The sequence below is a fragment of the Neovison vison genome, chromosome 2 (assembly GCF_020171115.1).
Source record: "Neovison vison isolate M4711 chromosome 2, ASM_NN_V1, whole genome shotgun sequence".
In the NCBI taxonomy this organism is placed as follows: domain Eukaryota; kingdom Metazoa; phylum Chordata; class Mammalia; order Carnivora; family Mustelidae; genus Neogale; species Neogale vison.
The window spans coordinates 203,849,792-203,865,012 of record NC_058092.1 but is presented as its reverse complement, the minus strand read 5'-3'; the positions used below and the strand labels follow the sequence as shown (position 1 = coordinate 203,865,012).

General features: G+C 34.2%; 1 protein-coding gene across 6 annotated transcripts in view; it reads right to left on the bottom strand.

Annotated features, from left to right (window-relative positions):
* KIF20B (kinesin family member 20B) overlaps positions 1-15,221 on the bottom strand; it is a 70,815-nt gene that overhangs the window by 20,434 nt on the left and 35,160 nt on the right. For all 6 annotated transcript variants that reach the window (XM_044240077.1, XM_044240079.1, XM_044240078.1 and 3 more), the window contains exons 19-25: positions 12,561-13,800; positions 12,082-12,220; positions 6,263-6,382; positions 4,262-4,322; positions 3,120-3,245; positions 1,903-2,030; positions 374-529 (exon numbers count right to left, since the gene is read on the bottom strand). In XM_044240077.1, the coding sequence (XP_044096012.1) occupies positions 374-529; positions 1,903-2,030; positions 3,120-3,245; positions 4,262-4,322; positions 6,263-6,382; positions 12,082-12,220; positions 12,561-13,800 (1,970 nt within the window). The remainder of the gene's footprint in view (positions 1-373; positions 530-1,902; positions 2,031-3,119; positions 3,246-4,261; positions 4,323-6,262; positions 6,383-12,081; positions 12,221-12,560; positions 13,801-15,221) is intronic.

The following is a 15,221-nucleotide window of genomic DNA, read 5'->3' as shown; positions in this document are numbered from 1 at the left end:
CTTTAAAAAAAAAAAATCAGCTTATGAGATAACATACACCATATTAATAGAATCTACAGTTCACAATGCAAAATTTTATAATAGAGTTCACCCTGTAGCAATCAAAAGAAAGAGATGTTTAAGCCCTGTATCTAGATACTAAGATGTAATTAGGCATTTTCCCAACTTGCTAAATGGACTGAAGTAAGTTAAAATAAGAACGTAAGTGAACTTCAGAATTGGGACAGAAAAGTCATCTTACAAACAGACTGTCTTTTAAAAGAGTGAGAAAATCAGGCAACCATGTAAAGACTGGTAAAAATCTCAGGGATAAACTTAACAAACGAATGAAGCTGGTGAAATACATCAAAGATAAAGTACAATTGTTACCAACCACTTCATTTTGTTGTTTTAAACAACGCTCTCTGTCTTCAGCGTATTTTTTCATCTCTTTGTTTCGAAGATTCTCAGCTTCTTTTGCCTGAGTGATAAGCATCATTTTTTCTTCTAGCCATTTCTTTCTATCGGCTTTATATTTATGTTCACATTCCTATGTATATAAAAATCATACAAGTAACTATCACGTGCTTAAATAATACTTAAGCAACAGTCAACAAATTTATTTTTAAAACATATCATATAACCTATCACTTTTTTACCTTTTTTGAAAATTAAAAATAAGTGTTTTTCCTTAAATAATGATAAGATCAGAGTTTATTTCAGATTATAAAATGAACACTGCTTGTTTCCTTTTCTAAATGGACTTTCTTTTATAAACCATTTAAGGACTCTCCTTCATCAGTGACCTTAAGAACAAACAACTTCTATTTCTGAAACAGTTATAAAGACCCAAGCCTTCTTAATGCCAGAAAAGAAAAAGCCTTGGTTTGTGATGGTCATTTCTAATTGTATGGTTTTAAAAATAAAATATTTCTGGGTAGACGCAATGCCAAGTAAAAAATAACTTGTGCAACAGGACATTCATGAATCTGAGGAACACTGGGAATGGATAGACTGAGGATATAGCTGATCAGTAATTTCCATTCCAGAATTACAAAGTTTATAATCTATGTGATTAATCATTTGAGAACATAAAATAAACCAATACTCCTAAATATGAACATTCCCAATATAGCTAATATTTTTTCATAAATAATGGAGTATTTACTTTGTTCTGCTTTGGGATTTTCCCAATAGAAAGGGTAAATTCTAGAATATATAATTAATAGTTAAGAAAAGAAAGTATTTTTTTATTTGTTCAGTATCTGATTACATATAGCATGAATTTAAGAAAATAATTTAGATGCAGCCAACTTTTTAAAATCACTATTATGCTTTCTTCGATTTCAAAACTAGTTCCTTTTAATAAAACATATAAAATTTTAAATGGTATTTGGTAAACCCCATTAAAAATATTTTCTCCATATGTTGTATTCTATACAGTATTTAGAACTGAACATGGAAAAAATACAAAGGCAAAACAGAATATCCTTTATATAATACAGTTTCAAGTATATTCCAGTGTCCAGATACACAACTGTATTCTTTTCCAAATTTATAAATGAAAATTAAAATGATTATATACAAAATACTCTTCCTAACAGTCCTCTTTTCCATAGCAGAATTTGAGAACTAAGAAGTTTAAGGAGTAGAAAAATAGGTACAAACATATAAGAAGTAGTGATTCAAGAATTAAACATACAGAATATAAAAGAGAAGACACGACCACTGTATTTTCATTGGCACTAATAGTGGTTTGTATCTTGGGAATGTCATCTTCAATGTATACTGAAAAATTATACCTATATGTTAACATTTCCCAGGTAATATTTCCCCCATATTTAAATTAATTTTAAAGTATTCGCTGAATTCTCCTCTCATAAGAAATACCAGGGCTAGATACATACATACAGCAAATCATACCTGTAACTCATCCTGAAGCTTACTGAGCTTTTCACTAAGTGTATCTGTGTTATCCTCAAGTTCTCTGTTTGATCTTTGATTACTTTTGGCTTCCAGATCGTTGCACTTTTCCTTCCATTTTTCCAATTCTAATTTGAAAACATAAATTGTTTTTTAAAGCACATGCAAAAGTTATACCATATAGAGATACATACAGCATAAGATACAGACAAGAATCAGTAGAGCCCAGAAGAAAAACATAAACACAGATAGAATGGAGACAATTCCAAGGGCTGCACTTTGAAGTGTTCTTATAAAATGCCCAGAGAAGAGTAAGTATGAGGACCTCTTAGGAGCTCACTGAACAGTGTTCAGAGTATACAGTATAAACACATCTCAATCTTCATTAGACAGGAAATCTCACATGGTTCTCAAAAAATCAAAGAAACTGTGATGGTATTCTGAAGGATGGAATCAGAGTATTTACCAAGATAAACATACAAGATGATACTAAGAAGCTGGACAGAGCTGAAACTTAGTTGAAAATTCGTTTTTTCTTTTTGTTTGTTTGTTTGTTTTAAAGATTTTATTTATTTATTTGACAGAGAGAAATCACAAGTAGATGGAGAGGCAGGCAGAGAGAGAGAGAGGGAAGCAGGCTCCCTGCCAAGCAGAGAACCCGATGCGGGACTCGATCCCAGGACCCCAAGATCATGACCTGAGCTGAAGGCAGCGGCTTAACCCACTGAGCCACCCAGGCGCCCGAAAATTCGTTTTTAATGTCTGGGAAACATTGTAAGTTACCATCTGGTTATTATGAAAGTATCCTTATTCCTTCTTTACTATGCATGATTTTACTTAGACAAAACAATTTTCATCACATTGGAAAATAGCAAGTGATAGGACACTCCAAAAACAAACCAATACTTTTTCACTATGAATTATTATAAATACTAAACCACTTGGGCCACCTGGGTAGCTCAGTCATTAAGCATCTGCCTTCAGCTCAGGTCATGATCCCAGAGCTGGAGCCCCACATCAGGCTCCCTGGTGGGCGGGGAGCCTGCTTCTTCCTCTCCCACTCCCCTCGCTTGTGTTCCCTCTCTCGCTGTCTCTGTCAAATAAATAAATAAAATCTTTAAAATAAAATACTAAAAAACATTTAAAAAGGAAAGAAATCTAGGGAAATACAGAAAATGGCAAGTAGGTCTGGAGATATCTGAGCAGTCTTGCTTTACCTGTGGCCAGTCTTTCAGCTTCCTCTAACTTAGCCTCGAGCACTCGTTCCTGTTCCACCTGAGTCTGTTCCTGTTCTTCCAGGGTCATTCGCATGTCTTCAATTATTTTTTCTTTAACATTTACATCTAAAAATTCAGGGAGAACATTTTAGAAGCTACTAACATCTATATTAAAGATGTTTTACTTGACATATATTCCTACATGATTTTGTCTAAAAAGCTATTCCATTCATTGTGACCAATGTAACTAATGACTTTGTTTTTCACAAAATACTGGCCATTACTTAGAAATCAATATTCGTTGAACTGAATATTTCTGTTTTTTTTATTAACATATAATGTATTATTTGCCCCAGGCGTACAGGTCTATGAATTATCAGGCTTACACATTTCACAGCACTCACCATAGCACATACCCTGCGCCCAGTGTCCATAACCCAGCCACTATCCCTACCCCCGACCCAGCAACCCTCAGTTTGTTTCATGAGATTAAAAGTCTCTTATGGCTTGTCTCCCTCCTGATCCCATCTTGTTTCATTTTTACCCTCCCTACCCCCCAACAAGCCCCCACCATGACTCTCAAATTCCTCATATTAGAGAGATCATATGATAATCGTCTTTCTCTGATTGACTTATTTCACTTAGCATAATACTGTCTAATTCCATCCACATCATTGCAAATGGCAAGATTTCATTTCTTTTGAAGGCTGCATAGTATTCCACTGTATGTTTCTTAATGTTTTATTTTTCTAAGAATAAACTTTCTGGATGGCCTGGGTGGCTGAGTCATTAAGTGTCTGCCTTTGGCTCAGGTCATGATCCCAGGGTCCTGGGATTGAGCCCCACTGAGCAGGACTCCCTGCTCAGTGGGAAGCCTGCTTTTCCCTCTCCTACTCCCCCTGCTTGTGTTCCCACTCTCGCTCTCCCTCTGTCAAATAAATAAATAAAATCTTAAAAAAAGAAAAGAATAAACTTTATGCTTACAAGTCACTCACTAAAATCAATGTTCTTCTCTTTTGATAAAGTTACATCTTTTGTTGCCCTTACTTTATAATTTTCAAAGGAAAATGCTAACTCCATTGTTATGGTGACTACCTATTCTGCAGTTATTTTAGTACTGGAAGTAGAGGTTTGTTCCTGACCTTTGCACACTCTCTCATACTGTTGCATAGCTTCTTCCACATTTTGATTACTTAACTGCTCCTGCAAGATGAAAAAGCATGAATTCATTGCAAATGTAACTAAAATGAACAGTGGAATTTAACAGTGAAACCTGAAAACAGGGTTCAATGTTGGGTTTGAAATCTCCCTCCCACAAGGCTGACTACTAGTCTCACGCTTCCAAGTTTCTTTTGCCCGGAGAAAAGGGCTGGGTGAAAAAACTTGCCACCTTTAATCCACCACAAAGTTTACTACCCAGTCATTTTATTTACTCAATTTTTTTAAGCTACCATGTTCTCCTATACACCAGAACAAGAAGAAATGAAGAAATGGAGGTTTACTAAGCATTTAACATAGGAGGAACAAAGAACGCCATAAAAAAAAAAAAAAAAAAAAAAAGTCTCTTATCAATAAACTTAAAGGGCAGAAAAATAGGGTCCTCCACCTCCTCTATATAGGAAGTAGCTAGGGAGTTTGAAAAAAGTAACAGGAGCCACAAAAGGCAAGAGTAAATTATGGGCCCTGGAAATCCTCCAATTCTAGTTTTAACCTATCAGGTAATCCAGCTTTCACTCCCTATCTCATTTAACATCAACACTATCTCCTTACATTTCAAGTCTTGGAATGAATCATTACAGAACCTGTAAATCTCAGAAACCTATTATGAAAGCACAGACTGTTTTATTAGGATTAGATTCAGTTAAAAATTAAAATCATGTGTTTACACTTAAATAGTCATTAGTTTGCTTCATTCAAAAGTCAACATGCAAAGAATACAATAAATCCATTTTATAATTGTTGCCAAATCCATTTAACTGATGTCAAGCAAAATTTAACCACTTATAAAGGGATTTTGCTTTTTAAGTGTCCTTTTAAGAAAAGGACACTTTTATAAGACATGAGCTTCATTTTCTTTTTGCTTTTTATTCTGAAATGGTTTTAGACTTACAGAAGAGTCACAAAGATCGCAAACATATCCTGTATAAGCTCTACTTAGCTTCCCCTAATGTTAACTCTTGGTATTACCACAGTACATTTATTTAAAAATCGAGAAACACTGGACCAAAATATGAGCATTATTTAAATATATGCTCTATTATTTAAAATATGGAAACAATCACCTTTGTATGAAAAAAAGAAATTAGCACTGCTATAAATAATTTTAACAACACCATAGACTATATTGGATTTCACCAGTTTCTCCAGTGAATATCGTTTTTTGCTTCTAAGATCTCATATAGGATATAAGACTGAATTTAGTAATCGCGTCCCCTTAATCTCCTCCAATTTGTGAGAAGTCCTTGGTAGTCCCTTTCTTTAATGGCCCTGACACTTTTTACTGGTCGGGTATTGTATACAAACATCCTCAGTTTGGATTTGTTTGATGTTGTCTCATGATTAGACTGAAGTTATGGATATGGGGGAAAAGAATGCCACCAAAGAGATGTGCCTTTCTGGTCACACACATCAAATCAGGAAGCACATGGTATCAATATGATTTACTACTGGTGATGTCATTCTTGAACACCTGGTTAAGGTGGTGTCTGCCAGGTTTCTCTACTGTGAAGTTACTAATTTTTCCTTTCCATACTCTATTCATTAGAAGCAAATCACTATGACCTTATTTAAGTAATTAATTTTTAGATTCCAGAAATAGTCAAGAGAGAATCTGTTATAAAGAACTGATACACTGAGGTGCCTGCCTGGCTCAGCTGGTTAAGTGTCTGACTCTCGATTTTGGCTCACATCATGATCTCAGGATCAGGAGATCAGGGCCAGCATTGGGCTCCAAGCTCGGTGGGGAGACTGCTTGAGATTCTCTTTCTTTCTCTCCCTCTGTATCCTTCCCCCACTCGCACTCACTCTCTCAAATAAATAAATAAATAAAATCTTTAAAAGAAAAAAAGAATAGATACATTTAAGTAGACACTAAAACGTACAACAGAATCTACTTAAACTATTTTTAAAAACAAGACTGTTACCTTGAGTTGCTGAATAGTTCGCTGTTTCATATCTATTTCCTGCAAACACTGGTTTTTCTTTTTCTCCAGTTCATTAATTTTAATCCGCAGTAATTTCTCCTCATCACGCATTACAGAAACCTAAAAAGTAATGTTTATAAAACAAATTAAATATTTTTTAAATGCTAAATTTTTGTTGATGTTTAAAATTCATGGCCAGTGGTTCAAAAATTTGTATCTTTTAAAATTCATTAGAGGGGTGCCCAGGTGGCTCAGTCAGTTAAACATCTGCCTTGAATCAAGTCATGATCCCAGAGTCCTAGGGCTGAGCTCCACTTTGGGGCTTCTTCCTCTTCTTCTGCTCATATTCTTGCTCTCTCACTATCTCTCTTCCTGTCTCTCTCCAATAAATAAATAAAATCTTAAAAAAAAAAAACCTTTAGAAAATTATAGATTCTAACATACTATATGATATGACTTCAAATTATCAGGAAATTTCTTAATACAGTAAAGGAGAATGCACATGAAAAGATCATTTTCTTCTAACGATATTTTAAGAATCTCAAACTCTGTAAGTGCTCTCAAAAAAAGAATCAACACAGCACCTTGCAACAGCAAAACCATTATCACAAAGAAATCAATAAAGATACTCTAAGAGGAAAATACTGGCTCAGTTTTCCAACAGTTATTGAGTAATGTGATCCAGTAAAACAAGAAATACTTTAAAAGCTAGTAATGGCCCACAGAGGATGAAAATGGAACAGTTACAAGAACAAAAGTTATTCATGTATGTGAAGGTCAGTTGATCTTTTATGTTACTGGTAACCTCGTTCTACAGACTTGTTAGAGAAATCAAAAGCACTATGAACTAGTATGTAAATCTTCACAAAAAATACATATATAATCTACAAACATCTTTATGCCAATTTCATTTCCATTACATCAATTCTAGAGGTTTCATAAAATGAAGAAAATTAATTGAAAAAAGTTCTCCTTCATAAAGAGCATGGAAATATACTTAATAATAATAGCTCTAAGTGGTTTGGTTTCAGGGAATTTTTACATTCCTTTTTAGACTTTCTGAAAGTTCCAAACTTAATACAATACATATTTCCTTTATAATCATACATTAAGACTATTTGTTTATCTGCTTATTTTGTTTAAAAATGTGGGACTTGTAGTAACAAACACCAACCTTATCAATTTTACAGGTATAAACTGTCAACCAATAATAAATAAAGATCATGTGTTGCATCAATAGGCACATAGGGACCAAGTCAGTTTCCATCCTGGCTCTACCATTTACTAGCTAAGTGAACTTGAACAAGTTATACCTCACAATACATAATTAAAAACAGTGCCTACCCCTAATATTTGTCTGAGAACTAAATGAAATATTATGTATAAACTCAGCATAACTGACCCAGAGTAAGCTGTTATTATTAGTAGTAGTACTAGCATTGACATTACACATTATTTTGAAAAAGAGAAAACAATCTTTATAACTATTATTAGAATACTAGTAACATAACTTAAAAAGAGATACACTTATAAAAAGTGGAATGAAAAAAATCTCAAAGTTAAAAAGCAATCTTTATATATAGGTGATCCCATAAACAAAAATAAAAACATATAAGTATGTACAGTATTTACATACATTGTTAAGCACAATATATGTATCTAATTAGATAAATTAATCTAATACACTATGTTAAATACAACATAATATATTTATCTAAATAATTACTTTGTGTTTTCATGATCTAGAACTGTGTTTTAGGGTGCCTGGGTGGCTCAGTCAGTTCAGCATCTGTCTTTGGCTCAGATCATGATCCTGGGGTCCTGGGATGGAGCCCCACATCAGGCTCCTTGCTCAGCAGGGAGTCTGCTTCTCCCTCTCCCTTTGCCCCTCTTCCCTCTCTCTCAAATAAATAAAATCCTTAAAAAATTTTTTTAAATTTAAAAAAAGTGCGCTTTAGTGATCTAAAAGTGATCTAAAAGAACACTGACAAGAGCTGTTATATTTAAAAAGAAAAGAGAAACGTTTGGGAAGAAGGCTTTCATTTAAATCTACATTTGTTAAAAAATATTTCCAGGGGTGCCTGGGTTGTTCAGTCATTAAGTGTCTGCCTTTGCTCAGGTCATGAGCCCCTGAGGGTTCTGGGATTGAGCCCCACATCAGGCTCTCTGCTCTGTAGGAAGCCTGCTTCTCTCTCTCTCTCTCTCTGCTCCTCCCCACTTGTGTTCCCTCTCTCATTCTGTCTCTGGCAAATAAATAAATAAAGTCTTTAAAAATTTTTTTTCCAACTGAGCCACCCAGGCGTCCTGCCTTCGGCTCGGGTCACGATCCCAGCGTCCTGGGATTGAGTCCCGCATCCGGCTCCTTGCTCGGCAGGGAGCCTGCCTCTCCCTCTGCCTCTGCCTGCCACTCTGTCTGCCTGTGCTCGCTCCCTCTCCTTCTCTCTCTGATAAATAAATAAAAAATCTTAAAAAAAAAATTTTTTTCCAAATAATATATACAATAAAAAGGTTTAATTAGAAAAAGAAGTTATTATTTAATTGGAAAAAAGAGCTATTATTTAAGTAATTGGTTCCACTTGAGTCAAAGTCAATTATACCATGCCTGAAATGCTTACTGATAATCATGGTGCTCAAAAATAGTATCTTAAACCAGGAACTTTACATGTCTAGAAAGAAAACAATCCAAATCTTTTGAGTGACAAACAAGTGCTTTCCCAAATTATGCCACATTGCTTTGAACTTACTGATTTGACTAAGAATTTTCCTATAACTAATTATAGTTTAAGTCATCTTTACTGTCTTACATTTCTAATCTGATCTAGTACTGAAATATTTGTCACATGACCTGGAAACCTTCTGTATGCAATTACAAGAAACATCACAGTATTTTTCATTGTAAAACAGGGGTACCTGGGTGGCTCAGTCGGTTAAGCGAATGCCTTTGGCTTAGGTCATGATCCTGGGGTCCTAAGATTAAGCCCCAAATCTGGCTCCCTGCTCAGTGGGGAGTCAGCTTCTCCTTCTCCCTCTGCTTCTCCCCACCCCCCATCTTGTGTTCTCTCTTTCTGTGAAATAAATAAATAAAATCTTTAAAATAAAAATAAAGGATCGCACAATTAGAAGAAAATATGAGGGTGGTGGGGTTATGGACATTGGGGAAGGTATGTGCTATGGTGAGTGATGTGAAGCGTGTAAACCTAGAGATTCACAGACTTGTACCCCTGGGGCTAATAATATGTTATATGTTAATAAAAAAAGAAAAAGATATTTAAAAAAAAAAAGGAAAGAAAATATAGGGGCACCTGGGTGGCTCAAATGGTTAAGCATCTGCCTCTGGCTCAGGTCATGATCTCTAGGTACTGGGATCAAGCCCCAAGTTGGGCTCTCAGCTCAGTAGGGTGTCTGTTTCTCCCTCTCCCTCTGTCTCTCCCCCTGCTTATGTTCTCTCTCTCTCTCAAATGAATAAAATCTTAAAAAAAAAGAAAGAAAATATGAACAAATGATTTCATAGACTAGAAACCAGAAGAGACAAATATCTAATAAAAACATGAATAGATGCTGTACTTCATTAAGTAATCAGAGGAATGCCATTTCAAATGACAATGATATACCCCTTCATATCCTCTGATGAAACAATTCCACCCCCGGAATATAAACTCTTGCACAAGTATACCCACAGGCATGTGTAAGAGAGAATACAGTTTCTAAGAGCAAAAAAAGAAGAAGAAAATCTGACTGGTCAACTGGCAAATGGATAAATCAATTGCACACACCCTTCACACAAGGGTTGAAGTAGTTATTACAAACATACATAAATGAACCTCAGGAATATGTGAAAAATAAAGAGTCTCAGAAAAATACAATATACTGCTTAGAAAAAAAATAGGTATGACTTAAATTATATTTTTAGAAGATAAAAGATAAACACAAAACATTCAATGTAATAACTTCTATGGAGGTAGGAAATCTATAGGGATGGGACCCACAAGCATTTGCTGTATCAATTTCACAGACATTACACATTAAATATTCTTTTTGACTAACTCAAAGTAATATTATATAATTCTTTAAAATTCCCTCAGCTTTTTAAAAAAAGAAATAAATGAAAATAATAAAACCGTTTCAGCTTTTAGAAAAAGTCTAACTACAAGACAAAATCAAGGAGTCAGAATAGGAAAATTAATAAATTTAAATTCATGAAAATCAAAAATTTGATCTAAACAAAAAGAACCTTACCAAGGAAAATAGCAATAAGGGCAGGGGTCTACAATTCATACTCTTAAAAAGACTAATTTCCTGAATATGTTATAGGCTCCTATAAAGCAAAACTAATTTAAAAACAGAATAAAAATCAATAACCCAAATTTAAGAAGCCCAAGATATGAATACACAGCTCACAGAAACACACACACACACACACACACACACACATGGCTTTTAAACAAAATGATGCTCACTCATAATTAGAAAAATGCAAACTGGAATTACAGTGACTTTTTTAGAACTAAAGTTTTTATATTAGAAACAGAATTATACTTTTTATTAAGATTTTATTTATTTGACAGAGAGGGAGAGCACAAGCAGGGGAAGCTGTAATCAGAAGAAGGAGAAGCAGGCCTCTCACGGAGCAGGAAGCCAACACAGGGCTCATACCCAGTATACCCTAATCAAGACCCGAGCCAAAGGCTGATGCTTAACTGACTGAGCCACCCAGGCATCCCCAGATATATACTCTTTATCTGTCAAATATAAAAAAATATGATAAAATACTACTTTGAGGATAAGGGTGAAAGAAATACTCTTATTCTCATACATTACTTCTGACTTATAAATTGGCATAATGAGCATAATAAATACCAAATTACAATGTACCAACGAGTGACCCAAAATTCTACTTAAGAATGACTCGTAAATGTTCAAATAATTTTGCTGCATAAGCTCAATCAGAAGATAAAATCATCTGAACTGTCCAACAATCCAGGACCAATTAACATTTCTGTCATAATTTTGTAATCATTTTGTAGTCATAAAATAACTATGTTACCCTGATATGACAGCCAAGATGCACTACTAAGTGAAAAAACTAAGATTTACAACAGTGTTTACAGGATGCTTTCATTTTTTTTTAAACAAAGAGGGGAAAAATAAAGGATAAAAAGAGGAAGAAGTAAAGAAAAAGAAAATAACTGGTGTCATTTGATGCCTTGAAGAGAAACTTGATCACTGGGACAGCTGGGAGGGAATTTTCTCACTGAATGCACATATGTATATTTTGTATTTGGAATCAGTGATTGTATTTCCTATTTTCAAACTAAACTATGATAAAAACTTGTAACAACTATACTGCATACTCTCGTGAATATTATCTGCAAACAGAAGTCTGCTTTTTACTTTTTGGGGGGAACTGAACTGGGCAGTCCTTAATAGAAAAAAAGATTCTAGTATTACACGAGGCACATTTTTTTCTTTTTTGAAATTTATTGTTTTTTATTTTAATTACAGCAAAGCTAACAGAGTGTTATATTAGTTTCAGTGGTTCAACAATTCCACACATTACTCCGTGCTCATCATTAGTGATTAATGTGCTCTTAATCCCCACCACCTCTTTTACCCTTTCCCCAAGATCTCCCCCACATATTTTTTCCTAATGTTGGACATTCTTCACTTTAAGCTTTCTTTTGTGAAATAAGTGTTCTTCTCACTTAAAAAAATTGAGTTGATAAATGTTTTATTCTAAAATAGTGTCTAAAAAATGTGCTCTATAATTGAAAACAATCTTTGTTATTTAAATTGGCCACACAACTTTTCAAATAACCTACCTCTTTCTGAACTTGCTCAATCTGTTTTTTGGCATCAGCGAGTTTCTCTTTCAGCTCAGCATAATCTTCTTCCTTCCTCTGAAGATCTGCTTTCAGAGTCTGTGTGAGGGCAGAGCTTGCAGATAGCTCCTCTTTCAACCTAAAGAACACAAATCATTTTTCTATAGTGACACACCACAAACCACACAGGATCATACATGTGAGCTAGTAACAACCTATAAAATTCTAAATTTTCAGAATCCCAGACTGTCCAATCAATGACTGAGTCCTTCATAGAAGATTTCATGTGATTTTATGAACAGATTTTTGCATATAACTTTTAGTTCCAAAGACTTAGTTGAACTAAGTTCAAGTTCTTTACTCTTTAAACACACTATGCTAGATTAAGTTATACCCACCTAAATAATTTAAAAGATAGAGGAAAACTGATAAAATAAACCCTTTGTACATTTTTAAATATTTTAATAACATTATCTTACTTTTCTGCTTTTTGCAAGTTGGTTTCCTTTTCTTCTTCCTTTAACTGAAGTGAATGCTTTGCATCTTGCAAATTACTTGTTAATTGTGAGATTTCTTCTTTCAACTTGACTTCCCTTTCACTTAAATCTCTGTTGTTTTTGATAGAATCCTGAAGATTTGCTTGAAATTCCTTTAGATTTTGTTCTAGCTCTAAGATGACAGATTCCTTTTCCAAAATTTCTTGTTTTAACTTGGCTGAATGATTGCATTCATCTTTTTGAGTTTCTAAAATTGCTTCAAGTTCTTTTATTCTCATCTTATAGCAAGTAACATCTTGTGTAAGTTCTGAAAGTGCTCTCTTCCCTTCAACTACATATTGTACTTGATTATCAAGAGAAATATTTTTTTCTTGCAATTCTTGTTGCAGCTGCTGTATAAGATTTTCCTTTTCTTTTAGTAGGTCACCTTGATTTTTATTCTCCTTCTCCTCTGTTTTTAATCTATTGTTTTCAGCCATGCAACCTTTTAATTCTGCCTGTAACTTTTCAATTTTTTGTTCCAGTTCCTGGATCTGATGACTCTTTTTGGAAGAGACCTTTACAATTTCCTTGCATTCTTCCCAAATGGCCTCAATACTAGAATGGAAAGAACTTTCCCTATTGAGTTCTTGAATATGATATTCTTTAACCTGCTTACTTACCAAATTATCATTCTCTAAAAGGTGTAACTGTGTATTTGGCAAATTATCCTCTTGAGAACCACTTGACAGATCCCTGAGATTGAGTAAATCTATGTTTGAGATCTGAGCAACTGAATCAAGCATTCGGAGTTCATCTATTTTTGCTTGCATTAATTTAATTTGGGAAACATTATTTGTGATGTTTTTCCTAGCGATTTCTATCTCCTTTGACAATCTCACAATCCTTTCCTCTTGTTCTTGATTTATACCTCTCTGCACATGTAACTCAGAAATTGCATTATCATAATTTGACTGAATTTGTTGGACCTCTATACTTAAAGTAAAACTCTTTTTTTCAGAAAGACAAAGTTCCTGCTGCAAACTAATAATCTTTTTATTTAATTCTGCTTTTTCTGCCTTTTCATTTTTAAGTTCATTTTCAGTGGAAAGTAAACATGTTTTCAGCTCTTCATTATTTTCTTGTAAAATTCTAATGCCTTCCCCATCTTCTGAAATGCTCTTTTGCATTTCTTCACTTTTCTTTTCATCTTCAGTGATAGTTGGACTAGCATGAATAGATCCTTTAAAAATAAGAAAATTGCTATTAATTGGGTAAATCTTCAGAAAACCAAAAAGTTACCATATAAGCCAACATTTAAACGTTTAAAAAAAAAATGGAAGCAAACTTCTAGTGAAAAACAAAAGCCACTGAGTGAAAAAAAAAAAAAACAGCTTGCAAAACACACCAATATAAGCCCATTAAAAACTATAGTTCCATTAATTAATGCAGAAAGAGCAAAAGAAGTACACCAAAATTGACGCAAACTACCCAATTTTTTTTATAACTTTCAATATTCTTTCAATTATCTACTACAAATATTTGTTATTATTATAATGTGGAACAGAGGGAAGGAAATCACATGAGACACCCCAACGCAGACATTCCAAATCCTAAAGATAATTTAAAAGCACAACTGTATTACAGATCTACTAAATGAATGACTTGAAAACTGAGTACCTTGTATTTTCATAGCTAAAATTAGGGGGAAAATGGTTGAAATTCTGAGAACTCTCATGCAGCCTTACCCATCACTAGCTGTATAACTGTCAAACTCCTTAGCCCTATGACCACTTTCTCAAAGGAAAATAAAAATAATATCATCTATCTCAGTTTCCATAGTATTTATGCAAAAACAAGCTTTATTAGTTCAGTTTTCATTCTTCAAATACAATCCACATTAGTTTCCTTCACCCAACCATCTAGATGCTACTGTACAGCTGTAACTGTGCAATCCCAAGATCTCTTTTCTTTAATATGGACTAATTTTAAAAGCTCAGTGAATAAGGATTTATTATCTATAACTTACATTGTTATAGATAATAAAATTACATTGTCTCCTCTGCCTCAAAGAGTGCAGGGAAAACATGGCATTACCCTTGTGATAGAGCGTCACTTTCATCAAAGCTTGATGAGGAGTGTATTTCTGAAGCTTTTCTTATGTTTGTAGTTACGTTTTCCTAATTTACTGCCTTGAGATTCATGATTTATTCTAAGTATTCCAGCTACTCTGAAATCTTAAAGATTTACACTATTTTTTTTAAAGATTTTATTTATTTATTTGACAGAGAGAAATCACAAGTAGACAGAGAGGCAGGCAGAGAGAGAGAGGGGGAAGCAGGCTCCCTGTCGAGCAGAGAGCCCGATGCGGGCCTCGATCCCAGGACTCTGAGATCATGACCTGAGCGGAAGGCAGCGGCTTAACCCACTGAGCCACCCAGGCGCCCTACACTATTTTTATAACAAACTTGCCCATTTACTCTTACGGATTTTTTCTTTTTTTAATAATTTTCAGCCAATATATCCTTCTTCCATCAGACTGTCTCCTATCATCTTACAGTTATGGCAAGTCATCCCAAAGTGGAATGACTCCAATCTTCTCCACTGGTTCAGACTTCTATTCTACTTTCCATTTAATGTAATTCTCTACTTTTGATGCTATTT